Source organism: Anabrus simplex, chromosome 3 (genome assembly GCF_040414725.1).
Source record: "Anabrus simplex isolate iqAnaSimp1 chromosome 3, ASM4041472v1, whole genome shotgun sequence".
Taxonomy (NCBI): domain Eukaryota; kingdom Metazoa; phylum Arthropoda; class Insecta; order Orthoptera; family Tettigoniidae; genus Anabrus; species Anabrus simplex.
The window spans coordinates 382,166,458-382,185,873 of record NC_090267.1 but is presented as its reverse complement, the minus strand read 5'-3'; the positions used below and the strand labels follow the sequence as shown (position 1 = coordinate 382,185,873).

At 42.3% G+C, this 19,416-nt stretch overlaps 1 protein-coding gene across 1 annotated transcript in view; it reads left to right on the top strand.

Annotated features, from left to right (window-relative positions):
- LOC136866399 (pumilio homolog 3) overlaps positions 1-18,049 on the top strand; it is a 152,819-nt gene extending 134,770 nt beyond the window's left edge. Inside the window, exon 12 of the mRNA XM_067143322.2 lies at positions 17,928-18,049. Coding sequence (XP_066999423.2) covers positions 17,928-17,949 — 22 coding nt within the window. The 3' untranslated portion in view covers positions 17,950-18,049. The remainder of the gene's footprint in view (positions 1-17,927) is intronic.
- The last annotated feature ends 1,367 nt before the right edge of the window (positions 18,050-19,416 follow it).

The following is a 19,416-nucleotide window of genomic DNA, read 5'->3' as shown; positions in this document are numbered from 1 at the left end:
ACATAGTGCCATTCCTGAAATACTTATTTGATTACTTTTTGCATGAAGGAGCGACACTAAATGAACGGAGAGTTGCTATAGTAGCCCCTGTGTACAAAGGAAATAGAGATAGAATAAAAAGCTGATAATTACATGTCAGTTGGCTTCAAATGTAAGATCTGGAAATAATTCTTTCCGATTACATTAGGCACATTTGAGAAATTATTAACTGGTTTGATAGAAGGCAGTTAGGGTTTAGGAAAAATTGTTCCAGCAAAGCTCATTTTATGGATTCCAGCGAGATATAGCAGATATATTAGATTCAGGTGGTCAAATGGACTGTATCGCTATTGACTTATCCAAGGCTTTTGATGGGTTAGATCATGGGAGATTATTGATGGAAATGAGGGCTATTGGATTAGACAAAAGAGTGGATGATCAGGTGGCTACATTTCTAGAAAATAGAACTCGGAGAATTAGTAGGTGAAGCGTTATCTGATCCCTTAATGATTAAGAGGGGGTCCCTTAGGGGAGTATCATTGGACCTTTAGGTTTTCTTATATATATTTAAATGATATAAGTAAAGAGTTGGAAATACAGAAAAGGCTATTTGCGAATGATGTTATACTGCACAGAGTAGTAAATGAGTTGCAGGATTATGAACAACAATGTTGTAGGATGGACAGCGGATAATGGCATGATGGTAAATGGGATGAAAAGTCAAGCTGAAAGTTTCACCAAGAGGAAAATTGCTCTCAATTTTCATGTCTATGTTTCTGGGGTGATAATGCCTCATGGGGAACACTGTAAGTGCCTAGGTGTTAATATAAGGAATGATCTTCATTGCGGTAATCATATAAACGAGGTTGTTAAAAATGCCTTTTTTGCCTGGGTGGACATACCAAAGTGTCACATAGAGACAAACATATTTCCGTACGTTTGGGAACGGTAGGACGAGTTAGGGAAAGCAGGGGCATGTTGCAACAATAATTTGAATTTTCTAAAATTAAGATAATGTTTGTTCATGTTGAAACTAAAAGTAATCGGGAGATATTCTATATTTTTTCTATCCAATACGCCATTTTTAAAATAATTTGAAAATAATGATGTGACTCAAAATGACAATTGAAAAATGAGTGTCACCTGTTGCAAATGTACCCCGCTTGAGCGGTAAGTTTCAAGAGTGCACGTAAAATGGTGAAACACGCAATGTGAGCCTTCATCTTTGTTAGAAGAGTGTAAACGGATACATTTTGGATTGCTTTTAGCACACACCCAATGTCAACACTGTACAGTATACACTTCACACACTACACACTGGACCAAACTTCCCCTTTTTTATACATGTCCCCGGATTCAGGCAATAACAGTCGTCTTCTGAACAGGAATCCACAAATGTTTTCTTCCTTTTACCGTTAGATACAGTTTTTCTTTTCGTTGAGCCGCAGTTTGCCAGATCATTACTTGTTCTCTTGCTATTCCTTTTTTGCTCTGTCTTTCTCAATATACTGTTTTTACTAGAGTGTCCATAAGCATAGCGCAAAGTCTTGGATTCCGTCCTCTCTTATGGAATAGTGGATATTGAACGTTTCGAAATTTTACTAACTGAAAAAACACCGTCTCCTTTATTATCAAAGACGAGTTTTGCAGCTTTCTCCATCACCTCTAACGGTGTCAAACCTATTTCTCTTTTCCGCTCGAATTTCGCATTAAAATACGCACAACTATAAGAACAGTTACTAAATTAAATGTTACCTAGTTATCAAGAAATACGTTTAAGTCAAAGCTAAGCTTCTAGTTTTATGTGACTGTTGATATCGTGATCATAGTCACGGTACCTCCAATTTTTCATGGAATCAAAACCACAGGAACGAGATTTTTCATTTCAAAAATCCCACAAGCATTGGCCGGGATTCGAACCGCGCCCTCCTTGGTAAGAATCCAGCAGCTACGCCATTCAGCTACACGCCCACAAATGCTACTGTAAGAGAGCTATTATAATATCTATTAAGCAGCATACAGCAGGGGTTAGTTGTAACATCTGTTGCAACATGCCCCGTTACACATTTCTTGACGGAATTGGTGGTAATTCACAAATAACAAAACGGAGGCTAAAGCACTTATTGCAGTTTTGAACTACAATGATTTTCCTTTCATTTTCATATAAAACTAGAATAATAACTCCAAACGGTATTATATACTGAATAAAATAACAATGTCAGGAAAAGTTACTCTCCAGGCAGAAAAATTTACTAAATGTCAGAACACAATACAAAATGACCGGATTTTCTGACATTCGTACTCAGACTGCAGGTCTAGAGCAGTTGCATGTATTGTCACAGTGTGGCAGCACTTGACTGGAAATTTTCAAACAAAACATAAGTGTTGCAACTTACCCCTGTTGCAACGAGCCCAAGCCCCCCCTATTATTTTGTGTTGTTTTTTTTTTTTTTTTTGCCTATTTTATCTTCCGTAGCCTATTTGTTAGTTTAATGTCTTTTTTTGCCTTTTTTAAGTTGTGGATAATTTCTGCTGTTATTTATGTATTAAAATTAATCAACGAAAAGAAAAAATATATAATTCCAATGTACTCTATTAATAATAAAGAAAACACCATTTTAACTTAATAGATAAAAAATAACATTTACACAAACAATATTTTTTCGTATTATGCATATCTCTACTGTAAACTCCACAATGGCCGAGAGGGTTGCCAGGTCCCGTCCTTGCTACGTAAATCTAAGTGTTGGTGGTGTTTATTGTTTTAAGAGGAAGGACAACTTGGTAACGATCCTCTATTAACACTAATCATGGAAGGGGTCCGATACTTCGAAAAATGAAGATATCGGCAAAAGAAAGACAAGGGCCGCGAAAAGCGTGAAAATGAAAGACTCCTTAGGTCTTACAAACCTATTACTGTCGGGGTCGGAAAAGAACAAGAGTTGACCAAGGGAGGTCAGACAGGAAAGGTAAGAGCGAGGAACCTGACACAAGTAAGTGGAAGCAGCGCCAGACTCAGCTAGGGGAACCGTGGTCGCCAACCCACACTCTCAAGTTGAGAGGCTCTGGTCCCCCTTTTCACCTCCTCTTACGACATACGTTAGTATATCATCCCCACCCACAGGGGGATGTAAGATTAAGTAGTAAAATGTGATGCAGATGTGAGCTACGTAGCTTACATTAAAGCATCTTTATAACTATAGTGCCCATGTTTATCATTATAAATGCCTATTTGAATTATGGGGCCTATGACCTAGATGTTAGGCCCCTAACAACAAGCATCATCTATTTTAATTATTTTTACTACCTGTTTCTAAACGTTAAGTGCTTATTTGCCAGCTTATTTTAGCATAAAATAAATGCCTCACCTTCCAGGCTCTAGTTACGAGAGTATTTATGGGTTATAGTAAGTATGTATGCCTTTGCTGGCAGGATGTAGTGTTTACGGTGCACTATGTCTTCTGGTATTGGCTAGAATAAATTTGTTACTTTCATTGACTTGTCTCAGTCTCATCCTTGGCTTTGACAATATGAAAGTGACCGAGGTATGAGCGATGCCAGTAATGCCATTCCTTATGCAGCCAGTCCCTGTTATGAATGGTGTGAAAATATCGCTCATAGGGTCAGTTGGTGCATGCATTTCAGTGGGCTTGGCAGACTGATATGCAATAGCAACTTCTGGCTCAGTGAGGAAAGCAACGGGAAACTACCTCACTCCTCACTTCCCTAGTATGCCTCCTCAGTGACACCTAGGCTGTCTATGACAGCTGTTGGTGGAGCTGTAGAGGATCAAACCAGCCTTCGGGCTGAATACCTAACATACATACAGTAAGTATGTAAAAGATAGGGCGTGTAAGTCACTGCTAAGACCCCAATTAGAGTATTGTCCCAGTGTATGAGATCGACACCAGGACTACTCGATACGAGAACTGGACACGATCCACGGGAAAGCAGCACGATTTCATCTGAATGATTTCCGACAAAGGAGTAGAGTTACTAAAATGTTGCACATTGTGGACTGGGAAGACTTGGGAGTAAAGAGGCCAGATGGTCAACTGTGTGGTATGCTTAGAGTTGTCAGTTCAGAGATGGCGTGGAATAACACTAGTAGACGATTAAGCTTGAGCGGGACTTTTAGAAGTAGGAAAGGTCATAATATGAAGATAAAGTTGGAATTCAAGAAGACAAATTGGGACAGTTTATAGGATGAGGAGTCAGGGATTAGAACAAAGTATCAAGGGAAATAATCGATATAAATTCCCAAGTCATTCAAAAAAATTTAAGGTGACACTCGGGAGATGATAAGATATTTTTACCTAATGCATGGATTTCCACGAAACCTTGTGGGAATGACACCTACATAAAAGTAGAGATATCACGAATATTTCTTTCAAATGCATTTAATAGTTTTTCAAAATAATTTGTTTTGAATTTTTAATTCATTTTTTTCATGAAATTTGTTAATATAAATTCGTAATTAGGTAGATAATACTTCTTTTAAAAGCATTACGTATCGATTTTTCTGCACATGATTTATATAAGTTGATATATCGTACACAAATTTGTGTAATTTTTAACTAACCAAAAGCTAACCCCATAGCACTACAGCTCTGAAGGGCCTTGGAATTCCAAGCGACCGCTGCTCAGCCCGAAGGCATGCAGATTAAGAGGTGTCATGTGGTCAGCACGACGAATCCTCTCGGCCGTTATTCTTGGCTTCCTAGACCGGGAGTGCAATGTTTACGTTCGAAAATTTTGGACTTAAAAATCCCTACTACCGTACTTGAGAAAAATTCTGCAATCAAAAATTCCATACGCAGGTTTCTTAATATACGTAGCTGTGATACATATACCATACTAATTTTATTGCATTTAGCAGAATATTATGGGAGAAACGTGGGATTTAAATGTAAAATTACAGTTGGCAAACAAAGCATTATTACACTGATAAATTGTTTGAATTCAGCGGAATAACTTCGTGACAAGAAAAAGGAATCTCAATTCTTTCAATTTCAGTCATAAAAAGATTTCACCAAAATGACCAAAATATCGATTTTTATCTCCGGAGTGTCGCCTTAAGAGAAAACTACGTAAACAACTGATAGGGAATCTTTTTCCTGGGGGACGTACTCATTATTGGTGATTAATTGATTGGCTGATTGATTACAAGCAGCTGGAGATCTTACGGAATGAATCGACTTCATCACTTCTTTTCCTTCATTTAATAACAATGTTATTTCGTATCCGAGGAAACTGGCACACTTTGTTTTCTACCGGTGAGAATTTTTATCAGATACAAATCATTAACTTGACCAAAATGAGCGAGTTTATTTAAACATAAATACACGTACAACATGATGAAATAATACAAAGTACAATAACACTGTTAGGAGATGCGTTCATGAACTGACGACTGAATTGCACATCAGGTGGCATGTAAGTAGTTGACAACGTATTTTTCACCGGTATTTATGAAAATAGCATCAGGATAATATATAAATATGAGTGCCTTTCATATTATGTCAGAATATAAACAGCAAAATGCGACACCTTTCATGATATATTGTTAGGTGGCTCTACGTTTGCTGTGTGGTCCGCACATAATCTATAACAGCAGCATCAATAGAGGAGGACCCTCAGTGTGTAATAATGAATTGTTTGTGCGGGAAGTGAGTTTAATTGTTTTGTGTTAAATGTGAAGAGGATTGCATGTTCCAGGATCAACAAGGTATTTTTCTGTGCTAATTGTGAAGAGGATTGCATGTTCTAGGAACAACAAGGTATTTTTCACTGGTATGTATGAACACGAGATCAAGAAAGTGTATAAAATAAGTTCGGTGAGATTTCAGCTCTTCTTCGCATCACAAGGGAGTACGGTTTCACAAGCACAAAATGATGTATGTTCAGGATTGGTGCATTGTTGGTTTTTCTGGAAAATGAAACGTTGATTATTCTGTTGTGCGTTATGCCCGATTATTAGAGAGCGCGTTGGAACTTGTTAGCTTGGTGATGGTTTACCTTTCTTCTTCCCCTCCCAAAATCTCTTCATGAACTCGCTATGCTGTTTCTTGCGTTCTTCCGTCCATTGTTTCACTGTGGTTCTTTTAGCCTTTTCTGCGAACGTGTACTTTGCAACCAGAGTTCCAAAAGCCTTGTGATCACTGATGGTATCTTCTGTGATGTTCATTTCTTTTAAGTCCTGCTTTATTTCCTCTAACCAGCTGTTTGACCTTCTTTGAATTAAATATGCCAAGCAGGTTTTATATATATATATATATAGTGTCGTCCATTCTACAGATGTGGCCATAAAATTTCAATCGTCTCCTGCGTACGGTATCTGTGAGCTTGTCCATTGTTTTGTACAAATCTACAGTTTTTCTTTTGATCCATATACCATTTACATGAACGGGGCCATATATTTTCCTTAGAATTTTTCGTTCTTGTTTTTCAATTTCATCAGTTTTAGAGTGGCCTCCTAGAAATGTAGTTTCTCAGGCATACAAAGCTTCCGGAAGAACAACAGTCTTGTAATGCTGAAGTTTTGCATTTCGTGACATCACTCCTTTACTGTGGTGATTCCGTGTTATTCGGTATGCTTTCAGGAGCTTGGTGGCTCTTTCTGAATTAGTTTTCCTGCCCTATCCGGATGGTACAATAATTTCTCGTAGATATTTGAAGGAAGGGACCTGTATGATTATTCCATAATTTGTCTGTAGTGGGGATCTTTGGATGTTCTGGTGTCCATTAGCCATGACATGAGTCTTCTCATACGATATTTGGAGGCCTGTCTTTAATGCTACCGTATCTCATGTAACTTTTCTATGGCATAACCTGGTTTCTTCACCAGTATTGGTAAAGATAGATCATCAGCAAAAGCTAGGAACTTCATGTTAATTCTTTGTCCCCGATACCAGTGCTTATACCTTCAATTTCTTTTCTCCACTCCCTAATGACTTTGTCTAACACTAAGTTAAAAAGGATCGGGGAGAGGCCATCTCCTTGTCGAACTCCTGTATGCACTTCAAAAGGCTCTGATAGTTCACCTAGAAACTTCACTTGAGATGTTGTCAGTGAGAGTCTGGAGGATTAATTCTGTGGTCTTCTTGTCCACACTTAGCTCTCCTAGGATGTCCACAACAGTTTGTCGATAGAGTCATACGCCTTCTTAAAGTCCACAAATGTGAGAAATGTGGTGGTACTGCGGTGTGTCATTCCATTAATGTCGTCTTCAGACTCCACATTTGCTCAGAACACGATCTACCTTTTCTAAAGTCTGCTTGGTATTCACCAATCAAATGATCTTTTTGTTGTTCAACTCTGTTTAATAGCGCTTTAGATAGAACCTTATATATAACGAGTAAAAGGGATATGCTTCCGTAGTTGTTGGGGTCCACTCGATTGCCTTTCTTATGTAACTGGTGGATAATGGCATTTTTCCAGTCCTTCGGAATCATCATGGCCTCCCATATTTCTGTTAAGAGTGTATGAATTCTTCTGATGAGATCATCTCCTCCTATTCTCAACATCTCTGCAGTTATGCCATCGTCCCAGGGTCCTTATTATTTTTGAACGATTGGATTATCTCTTTTATTTCTTGAGTTGTTGGGGGCTGTGAGTCTGGGTTTGGTGGAGGATTTTCAAACTGTAGTCTTTCAATTGGTGGATCGCAGTTCGGTAGATTTTGGAAATAGTCAACCAGTATCTTGCAGTTCTCTTTACTGTTTGTCTCTAGTGATCTATTAGGTCAACGAAAACTTAATATTTGTGGTTTGTATCCTGATTAGTCCTTACTGAATATCTTGTAGAAATTCCGAGTGTTGTTTTTCTGGAAATCCTGTTCTATATCTGCGAGTATGTTTTTCTCGTATGTACGTTTTTTTCACGGCGGATTGTTATTGAGGTCAGTTTTTGAGTCTTCTCCCATCTGTCGACTGTTCGGTGTCCATTTCATTGATTCCATGCTTTGATTCTGTCATTGATAGCTTCATCACAGGTTGTGTTCCACCATCTGTATTTACGTTTTCTGGGTGGCTGTCCGAATTTCATTTCTGATGACTGTAATGTGTTGCGAATGTCCGGCCACACCGTAAGATCTTGATCGTGTATGTCACGTACGTAAACGTCAGCGTTATTCCTCAGGCAGTTCGGATCTACTCTTGGAAATCGGTTGCCTTTAGGTCTGGATCTGTTTGTTTGGAACCTAACCTTGATTTGCGTACTTCCTTCCGTACTCTGAATCTCAGGCCTATTCTTTACGGAAATAGCAACATGACCAATCTGGAATTCCCCTAGTAATGGGTTAGGTGATCTCCAAGTTTTCTTTTTAAGTAAAGGTCTCATAAAGTGCGTGGACACGAGTCTCAGCATGAATGATGTACAACAGCTTATTAGACGTTCTCCATTCTTGTTGGTACGCCGATGTGCAGGATGAAGTCCTACAAATGATCTGTATTTCTTCTCTCTGCTAACCTTTGCATTGAAGTCCCCTAATAAGATTTAAAGTGATGTTTAGGGATCTTGCTAGTAGTTTCTTCAAGCAGTTCCCAAAAGTCTTCTACTTTCTGTGGATTTATCTTATTGTCTATGTTAGTGGGGGCATGGGCATTTATCAAGGCATATGCTTTGTTGCTTGATTTCACTGTAAGCACAAGTCGATAACTGAATCTAAGATGGTTTTCCTTACTGCAAAGGCCGCCCCGAGTATTAGTAAATACCCTTTGATATTTATGGCTGGTTTACCCTTAAATATCCAGAAAGTGTCAGAGTCAAAGTGGTTCTCATCTTGGAATCTGGTTTCTTGGATCGCTAGGATTTGAATATCAAATTTGTCCAGGGCGTCAGTCAGTTGTTTAAGCTTTCCAGTTTTCAGCAGGTTGTTGATGTTTATGGTACCAAGGAAGTTCCTTTTTTGGGGGCGAAGAGATTTTGAGAAGCTCCGATCCTTCTCTGAAGACCCCCTGCGGGTGGGGGACGCACATGTAGAATACACCCGCGGTATCCCCTGCCTGTCGTAAGAGGTGACTAAAAGGGGTGACCTAAGCGCGGACACGGATTGCGGTTTGGTATAATGTGTTGGACCTCCTGTGGATGGGAGAGGCTGAGTACATCCACAGGTAATCTCTGCCTGTCGTAGAAGGCGACTAAAAGAGTCATGTGGCCATGGTCCCCTCTTTAATTTTTATTGTTTTTCCGAGGGTTAGTTGTAGACCATTTCAAACATTTTCATGTGCGTGCTGCTCGTGTCAGTAACCACCCAGGAAGCGGCGGGTGGGAGTGTCATGTACCCGGGCAGTAGTATCCGCCTGACAACACAGGTCCCCGCACAGCCGAATGCAAAAAGGACATATTCTTATTATTTTTATTTATTTTTCCCTATATTTAGTGCTCTGTACACGCTATGGGGTACATGCTATTGCGGCTGACTGGGGGAAGGAGGAGTCCTCGTGCTCATTGCCTCAGTCCTCCCGTATTAGGCATCGTCCAACATCGGACCCCGGGCAGTACCGGCTATGACCAGGTGGGCATTGCCTTGGCTGCTTGGTACGGCTACAGAGACCCCTGATCGGAGTGGGTGGCATTCGGGGAGGATGATTTCGGTCATGGCGTCGAAACACTTCCGCCTGCCACCTCGGGTAGTTCGCTACCCAAGTCTTTAACTTTTGATTCCCTAAGAGGGGCAACGCCTTGGGAACAAGTGCAGCGTATTAGTCTGGGTTCCAGCTTCCCTAGGTTCCTGGTTGCTACCAGAACCGATGGGCACGATTTCAAGCTGGTGAAATAGATTCTATTCAGTCGACACATTGAAGTTTTATACGGTGAACTTGAGGATCTTAAGAAAATGCGCATTGGTGGTTTGCTTCTAAAGACGAGCACTGCGCTCCAAGCAGATCGGTTGCTTAAGTGCGACCACTTTGGCGACATCTCCGTCAAAGTGGAAGAGCACAAAACCTTGAATCTAGTCCGTGGAGTTATTTTCCACCGTGATCTCGTTCTGAACACTGACGATGAATTGATGGAAGACATGAAGCACCGTGGCGTGACCCACGTCCGGCGTATCACACGCTAAGCCAACGGTGAAGACGTTGCTACGGGTGAGTTCATAGTCTCCTTCAAATTGTCAGTGTTGTCAGAGAAAGTCAAGGTAACAACCTATCGTTGCGATGTGAGGCCATTCATCCCGCCTTCTATGCGATGCTATCAGCGCCAGAGATTCGGACAAATGGTATCTCGTTGCTCGAATCAGTCTGTGTGTGGTACATGTGGGAAAGTAGCACACGGCGCGGGGGAGTGCACAACTCCGTACAAGTGCACTAACTGCTCTGGTCTTCATTCTCCTCGAGATCGGAACTGCCCGACCTATTTGAGTGAGAAAAAGGTCCAGGAGATCAAGACCCTGGATGGTCTTTCCTACCAGAAAGCGCGCCGTAAGTTTAATTCTCTGAATGCACCGGCCAAGACACTAGACTTCAGCATGATAGCACAGACTCTCCCAGGTTCGTCATTTTCTATTGAAACACCTTCCAAGAAGATCGCTGCGCCCAAGGAGGCAGTTGCTCCTGTGAACAACGCCGCAAAGAGAACGAGCTCGAAGGCGGGTCCATCCCGAACTTCGACCACCAATAAGCCTGTGCCGGCTAAGAAACCTACACCGGCACATAAGGGGAAGAAGACAACGTCTCCTTCCCCCAAGAGGTCGGCGAAAGCCGCGCCTAAGCCGGCGGAGGCGGCATCGTCGACCAGGGCTGGGAAATCACCTCCCAGCCCGTCTAAACAAGAATCGACGGCGGGGATATGAGTGTAGGTTAGGTAGCATTACGCTGCTACTAACCTAAACCACAGAAGTCCACACCCACACTATGGCACTGTTACAGTGGAATTGTAACGGTTATGACAGGCATCTTGCTGAGCTACGTCAGCTCATTAGTAAGTACGCAGCGAGTATAGTTTGTATTCAGGAGACAAACTTCAGACCAGGTCATCATACGGTCTTAAGAAATTTCAGACTATACTCGACAGAACGATATTATGCCCACCGGGCGTCTGGTGGCGTGGGTATTTTTGTCTGTTCTGATACTTATAGCGAAGAGGTCCCTCTAAGGACCCCAATGGAAGCAATTGCGGTGCGGGTACCGCTGCCTGTTATATCAACAGTGTGTAACGTTTATTTTCCACCAAGCCAGCCTCTTAACATAAATGATGTCACTGATCTTATAGATCAGCTTCCACCTCCCTTCCTCTTACGCCGGGCTGAGTGGCTCAGATGGTTAAGGCGCTGGCCTTCTAACCCCAACTTGGCAGGTTCGATCCTGGCTCAGTCCGGTGGTATTTGAAGGTCCTCAAATACGACAGCCCCGTGTCGGTAGATTTACTGGCACGTAAAAGAACTCCTGCGGTACTAAATTCCGGCACCTCGGCGTCTCCGAAGACCTTAAAAAGTAGTTAGTGGAACGTAAAACAAATAACATTATTATTATTATTATTATTATTATTATTATTATTATTATTATTATTATTATTATTATTATTATTATTATTATTATTATTATTATTGTCCGTTTCACCCTCTTTGGGGTACGATAGATCAATCAATGGTTAGTGAGTCGTGTTTTCCTGTCCTCCCAGTACTTTTTCATTCTTTCAGATCTTGCCTTCCTCTCTTCTTCAGAAATTCTGTATAGTCGCTTGGGCTTCACCCTGTCCTGAAACCACATTTTATCTTTGGTTATTTTCTTTGCAGATCCATCTACAAGCAACTCTTCTGTAATTTGGAATTCTCGTAGGTCCTTCTCAGTTTCCTTAAACCAGTTCGGCTTGGTTTTCTTATTACGGAAATAGTCGAAGATTCTTTTAGTTATCCTTTTCGGATCCATTATTATTATTATTATTATTATTATTATTATTATTATTATTATTATTATTATTATTATTATTATTATTATTATTATTATTATTATTCCTCCCTCTTACTGGGAGATTTTAACGCCCATCACCCCATATGGGGCTCTGAGACGCCTTGCCCCCGGGGACGAGAGCTGGGAAGATTAGTAACAGAGCTGGATTTATGTATTTTGAACACAGGGGAACCAACTCACTTCAGTGTACGTTACGGCACATATTCTTGCCTAGACGTAAGTCCATGCAGCCGAACGTTGGTTCCGCTGTTTCGGTGGAATACACACGATGATCTCTGTGACAGTGACCATTTTCCCATCTTCCTTACTTTTTTGAAGCAAAACTCCGTCGAGGCTCCGCTTCGATGGATTCTTAAACATGCTGATTGGCCAAAGTACACATCACTAGCTGTCTCTAACGACGATATCAGGCGGACCGTCGGCGAGGAAATAACTTACATCACACAAGTTATTCTTGTTGCTGCTGAAGAGTCCATTCCGTTCTTCTCGGGGACTCTTCGCCGAAAACTCGTTCCTTGGTGGAACGAAGAAATAGCAGCAGCTATCAAAGAACGCCGTCGCGCTCATGAACGTTACCGTAGACAGCCTACTGTGGCCAACATGGTAACATTTAAGAAACTCCGCGCTAAAGCGCGAGTTCTTATTCGCCAAAGTAAGAAGGCTTCGTGGGAGAGATATGTGTCGTCTATGGCTTCACATACTCCATCATCTCAAGTGTGGACTAAGCTTCGACGTATTTCGGGTATCCAAGGATCGTCTTCTGTACCGGGAATTTCCATTGCAGGCAGTGTCGCCACTGACCCACTCTCGATTGCTAACCATCTAGCTAGTCATTTAGCGGATGTATCTGGCTCCGGGAATTACCATCGTGATTTCCTCGCTCTGAAGCGGGAGGCAGAACATCATCACCTTAGTTTTGTCACTCAAGCTTCAGAGGACTACAACGTGCCCTTTACGGAGTGGGAACTCCGCAGTGCCTTAGCGCTTTGCAAGGACACGTCTCCTGGACCAGACAACATCCATAACTAGATGTTGAAACACCTTAGTGATGATAGTATACTATATCTCCTTCGTGTGTTCAACCGAATCTGGATAGAGGGAGATTTTCCGTCGCAGTGGCGAGAGGGCATAGTCATTCTTGTCCTTAAGCTTGACAAAGATCCTAAGTATGCAGGAAGTTACAGACCGATTTGTCTTACAAACTGCCTGTGTAAGCTATTTGAGAGGATGGTAAATCGCCGACTTGTGTGGTGTCTGGAGAAACAAGGACTCTTTCCGAGTACCAATGTGGTTTTTCGAGCCGCTTTTTCGACCACTGACCACTCGGTACGCGTGGAGAGCTCTCTCCAGGATGCATTTCTCCGCAAACAGCATTTGGTAGCTGTTTTCTTTGACCCTTTCGGTCCTGCATCAGTGGTATTTATTGCGAATTTTTTGTCCCTCCGTCTATTCCGTGTCCGAGTAAGGAGGACATATTCGCAATACCACGTTCAGGAAAATGGAATTCCACAGGGATCGGTCCTTAGTGTCACTCTGTTCGCGATTGCCAAAAACGGTATTGTCGCTGCTGCAGGTTCACCAGTAATACCGTCGCTGTATGTGGACGATTTTGCTCTGCACTATAGCTCGCGTAATATGGCAGTCACAGAGCGACAAAACAGCAAGCTATTAAGGAGAGTGGAATAGTGGGCCTTAGAACATGGCTTTCGGTTTTCCACCGCAAAGTCCTTTGTTGTCCATTTTTGTCGGCTCCGTACTCTTCATCCACAACCTGAGCTTTATTTAGGAAATGTCGTTCTTCCAGTTCTTGACACGTACCGATTTCTTGTGCTCCTTTTCGATAGAAAATTATCGTGGGAGCCACACGTGCGGCAGTTAAAAGTGCAATGCACTAAGAAGCTGAATATCATGGAGTTTCTTAGTAGCACTAATTGGTGTGGTGACCGCACGGTGCTCCTACGATTCTATAGGGCACATATTTTATCCCTGCTAGACTACGGCAATGCAGCATATAGTTCAGGAAGACCAAGCGTCCTTGCGAAGTTGAAAAGCATCCACCACAGCGGGGTTAGGTTGGCGACGGGAGCTTTCCGTACAAGCCCCGTTGCCAGCCTGCTCGCTGAGTCTGGTGTGCCGCCTCTGAGGCTGCAAATTTGCGACAGATGCCACTTCATCCAAGATATCCGTGCGTGTTCAACGATGGCAACCGTTTGCTGTAGGCTGCTTGTCCTCGAGAAACGCGGCCGGTTGGAATACGCTTGGATAGCAGTTACAGATTGTTTCACGTACCTTCGGTTCCTTGCCTTGTCAGACAACCAAGTGGGGTTCCTCCGTGGGTAGTACGACGACCTGAAATAATCCTGGAACTGCACAATGGCCCGAAGGAAAACAGGGACCCTTCGATTTATCGGAGGCTCTTCCTGTCCGTTGTTGGCCGATATCCAGGTTCAGTCGTTGTCTACACGGATAGTTCAAGGACAGAAACGAAGGTGGGCTGTGCGTTCTTTGTCGACAATGACAGGTTTCTTTTGCTCTCACAGAAACCTGTAGTGTGTACACACCATCTGTGAAGCTCTGCGGTACGCACTGTCCGATGAGCGCCGACACTTTCTTCTGTGTACTGACTCCTTGAGCTCGCTACAGTCCATTGATACTTGTTTCCCTCAGCACCCTCTGATACAGCGGGTCCAGGATCTGCTGACCGGGTGTTCGGATGCCGGCGCCAGGATCACGTTTATGTGGCTCTCAAGCCACATAGGTGTAGAGGGAAATGAATTAGCAGTTACATTGCCCCCGTTGCCTTTCAAGGTTCCAGCAAGTGATATTCGCACTCAGCTGAGACATCTGGTTATGTCCCATTGGGAGATGGAGTGGCAGGCCATTCCACTTCCGAATACGCTGAGGGCGATGAAAGGAACAACGAAGGTATGTAGTACTTCCCTTCGGGCTTCGCGGAGGGAAACAATGGTATTATGTCGTCCTCGGATCGGCCACGATATCCTGACTCACTCGCATCTAATGAAAGGAGAACCCCATCCGGTATGTACTTGCGGCGATCATCTTACCTTGGTACACATCTTACGGAGTGTGTAGACCTGGTCGATCTGCGCCGTAGTCTTAACCTCCCGAGTACAATCTCCCTTATCTTGCGAGATGACGAGCAGTCAGCAGACATCGTCATCCGCTTTATGAGGCATAGTGGTCTGTTTTATCATGTGTAAAGATGTCCTTTGTCCTAGTGTATTTGTATTAATTGCGCTTTTATCTCATTGACTTCATTTCAGGTTGTGTTGCGTATTTTAATTGGTTATTTTAACGTCTAATATAAATTATGGTTATATATATGTAGTACCAGGCAATGCCTTATTCCTTTGTTTCCTCTATTTTCTTTTATTTTATTAGAAATAGGGCATTGCGAATCAGATCCACTAGTTGTTTTAATCTCATACTCATTTTTCTTCATAACCATTTTTTAAACTCTAGTCAGTGGATAAATTCTAAAATTTTAACTATCATATCTCGTTCCATTAGGGGCAGATGGCCTTTGATATTAGGCCCCTTAAACAACAAGCATCATCAAGCCTTCTCTGAAGCATGATGTTCCCGATCCCCCAGAATCCGACGATCTGGAGAAACCGGACGTGTGTCCGGGGCCTCAATTACATATCTTATACACGCATTGGTAGCGTGTGTTCCATCATGCCAAGGTTACAAGTTGAAAATACAACTAGTGGTGATCTTTTGAGAAAGACCACAAATATACAACTCGATTGTTGAGATCGAGAGGTGTCTCGAGATGTTCGTGACTGTGGGTAGGCATTTCCTCCTAACTCAAAAGGTTATGGTTTTCCCGCTAACACTCGGGTGGCTGATTGCAGTGGTTTCCCACTGGGGGATGAGCTTTCCACTTCCCTACGGCATAACTTATATTCACTAGTATAACTTAACTTATTGTCCTGATTGTATCGAGGAAGCATTGTGACTGGCTATATGGTTTACAACAAACCAGTTCATGGAAGATGGACTCCGTATCTCCTCTCACATGCTCATGCCTTCACAGCGGACGACTTTGGCGGTGTTCAGGATTTCTTCAGCCGAGTGACTCTTAGAGATCAACGTAGCATCCCCATTTTTATTATGTGAGCACCTGTTAATTCTGTTTTGTTGTAGGCTAACATTCTGATCGATACTGTTCTACTGAGCGAACGACATTCTTGGATTCTAACTACACGGATTTTCTAGACGCACTGAATGCCAGAGATCTGGTAACACTTCAATCGAGAGCATTTATGGACGTCTGGAAATGTCTCACCGACAGTTTTCATGCAACAGCGAGGTAATATTGACCATTAAAAAGCCGTCCGTTTGGGAACCGCAATCGTGTAGTGGTTGAGTCACCGACCAAATGTTTCGAGACTCCTGTTCCACTGGTCTTCAATAGATACGTCTGAATGTGATGTTGCCCTCAATTACATATCTTATACAAGACGAGAAACTATTAGCATTCAACAGCGTCTTCGATCACCGACTACAATGCCAATACAGTATCTATGGATTGCGGAGACTTGAGAAAAAGCAGAGCAATAACTGAGATGAGAATGTTGTGCTATGATTGATAAGAGTTTTAAAAACGGAGGCGACAGTTGTTACTGGATGATCGCCACGGGGGGAGAGGTGAGGCAGGGGTCTCCCCCAGAGGGGAGGCGGGTTGGGCCTCCCCAGCATAAATGAAACTTAACTTTAGACGAAGGACTAATAAGAATTTTTAAAAACGGAGGCGACAGATGTTACTGGATGATCGCCACGGAGGAGGAGGCGAGGCTGGGGCCTCCCCCGGTGGGGAGGCGGGTTGGGCCTTCCCAGCATAAATGAAAATGAACTTTAGACGCAGGACTAATAAGATTTTTAAAAACGGAGGTGACAGATGTTACTGGATGATCGCCACGGGGGGAGAGGCGAGGCTGGGGCCTCCCCCGGTGGGGAGGCGGGTTGGGCCTCCCCAGCATAAATAAAACTTAACCTTAGACGAAGGACTAATAAGAATTTAAAAAACGGAGGCGACAGATGTTACTGGATGATCGCCACGGAGGAGGAGGCGAGGCTGGGGCCTCCCCCGGTGGGGAGGCGGGTTGGGCCTCCCCAGCATAAATAAAAATGAACTTTGGGCCGATGACCTTCGATGTTAGGCCCCTTTAAACAAGAAGCATCATCAAAAATCAACTTTAGACGGACTACTAAGATTTTTAAAAGCGGAGGCGACAGATATTACTGGATGATCGCCACGGGGGGAGAGGCGAGGCTGGGGCCTCCCCCAGAGGGGAGGCGGGTTGGGCCTCCCCAGCATAAATAAAACTTAACCTTAGACGAAGGACTAATAAGAATTTTAAAAACGGAGGCGACAGATGTTACTGGATGATCGCCACGGAGGAGGAGGCGAGGCTGGGGCCTCCCCCGGTGGGGAGGCGGGTTGGGCCTCCCCAGCATAAATAAAAATGAACTTTAGACGAAGGACTACTAAGATTTTTAAAAACGGAGGCGACAGATGTTACTGGATGATCGCCACGGAGGGGGAGGCGAAGTTGGCCTCCCCAGCATAAATAAAGATTAACTTTGGATGAAGGAATAATATGATTTTTAAACACAGAGGTGACAGATGTTACTGGATGATCGCCCCGGAGGGAGAGGCGAGGTTGGGGCCTCCCCCAGTGGGGAGGCGGGGTTGGTCCTCCCCAGCATAAATAAAGATTAACTTTGGATGAAGGAATAATGTAATTTTTAAACACAGAGGCGACAGATGTTACTAGATGATCGCCAGCCTCCCGAGCATTAAAAATTACAAATTTTGATCCTAAAGAAACATTGGTTTCATCTGGTCCTTCATTTCCAAAACGGTACAATTCTCACTTAGTGTATGACCCATCGTAACCATCCGGAAATCTAGGCGTTTTGTTATGTTGTGATGTGAGCTGTCAATACAGCTTCCTGTGCTATATACCTGTCTGAAATAACAATCGTTAGATAATTATTTATTTTCAGTAACTATGGAGCAGCAGAGTGATCACTTACGGGCGAGGAACAAATGTCATCACCGTCTGCAATTATTCCCGAAGGTGATGTGCGAAACAGTCAACTTGAAAGGAAAATGAAGAATACCAATGAATAGCTGAAAAGATCTGTATTTAATTTATAAGTGTACTGGGCTGAAATAAAATGTTTTTAACTACATAAACGAGTACATTTCTTTATGATGCATGGCAATAGTGTAGTTCTCCTTAGAAGTCAGTCCGGGTTTAGGAAAAGTTATTCCCCTGAAGCTGAACCTATAGAATTCCAGAAAACAAAAGCAGATATTGTAGATATTTTAGGTCAAATGGACTCTGTCGCGATTAACCTACCTAAGGCACTTGACAGGGCAGATCATGGGAGACTGCTGACAAAAATGACTGCAGTTTGAGTAGACAAAAGAGCGACTTGAATGGATGGCTATATTTCTAGAATACATAACTCAGGAAATTAGAGATGGTGAAGTGTTATCTGATCTTGTAATCATTAAGAGGGGAATTTCTAAAGGCAGTAATATTGGAGCTTTATGTTTTCTAATATATGTAAATGATACGAGTAAAGAACTGGAATCACAAGTATGGCTATTCGCAGATGTTATACTGTATAGAATAATAAATATGTCACAAAATTGTGGGCAACTACTAGACGTCGACAATGCAGAAAATGGTATGATGGTGAACGGGGTGGAAAGTCAGGTTGTGAGTTTCATAAGTAGGAAAAGTCCTCTCACTTTTAATTATTGCGTTGATGGGGTGAAATTTCTTCATGGAGATCACCGTAGGTACCTTCAGGTCCTACCAAAAATTTAAGTGCACCTATGTATTTCATGAACATTATTCCTGTCCTTAAACGTTTGGTCTCAGGCATACGATTTTTTACAGGGAAATGGTACATATTTAGAGGAACGTTTGCTGAAATAGTCATTAAAATGTCACTCTTTGTTCTGAAGTTACAAAAATGTTTATAGACTATATTAGTTGGAAAGAAAATAGGTAGGTATGTTTTAATACTTGAGGAGATCTGAAGAGAGCAATATGGGGATTACATTAATAATCTTTGTTATGGAGAAACACAGATACGTGTAGAATATTTATAATTGTAATAAACTAACAGAATACGGTATGTTTCAATTTAAAAATATCCTCCGTTTTATAGCTCGAAATAGAAGCACAGAAAATGGAAAAAAGAAGGCATTACTTGATCTTGGCTGGACAGGAGAACCCTGAAGCTACTGTGATCGTTTTTGTTACATTGTAGTGTAAATATTTCACTACAACGTAACATACAAATGATCCCTGTAGCTTCAGGGCTCTCCTGTCCTGCCGAGTTCAAGTAATGCCTTCTTTATACCACTTTCTCTTGTTCTATTGCGAGCTATAAAACGGGGGATATTTTTAAACAAACACATTCTGTTAAAAGTATTAAAACACAGCTACCGGTATTTTCTTTCCAATGATTATAA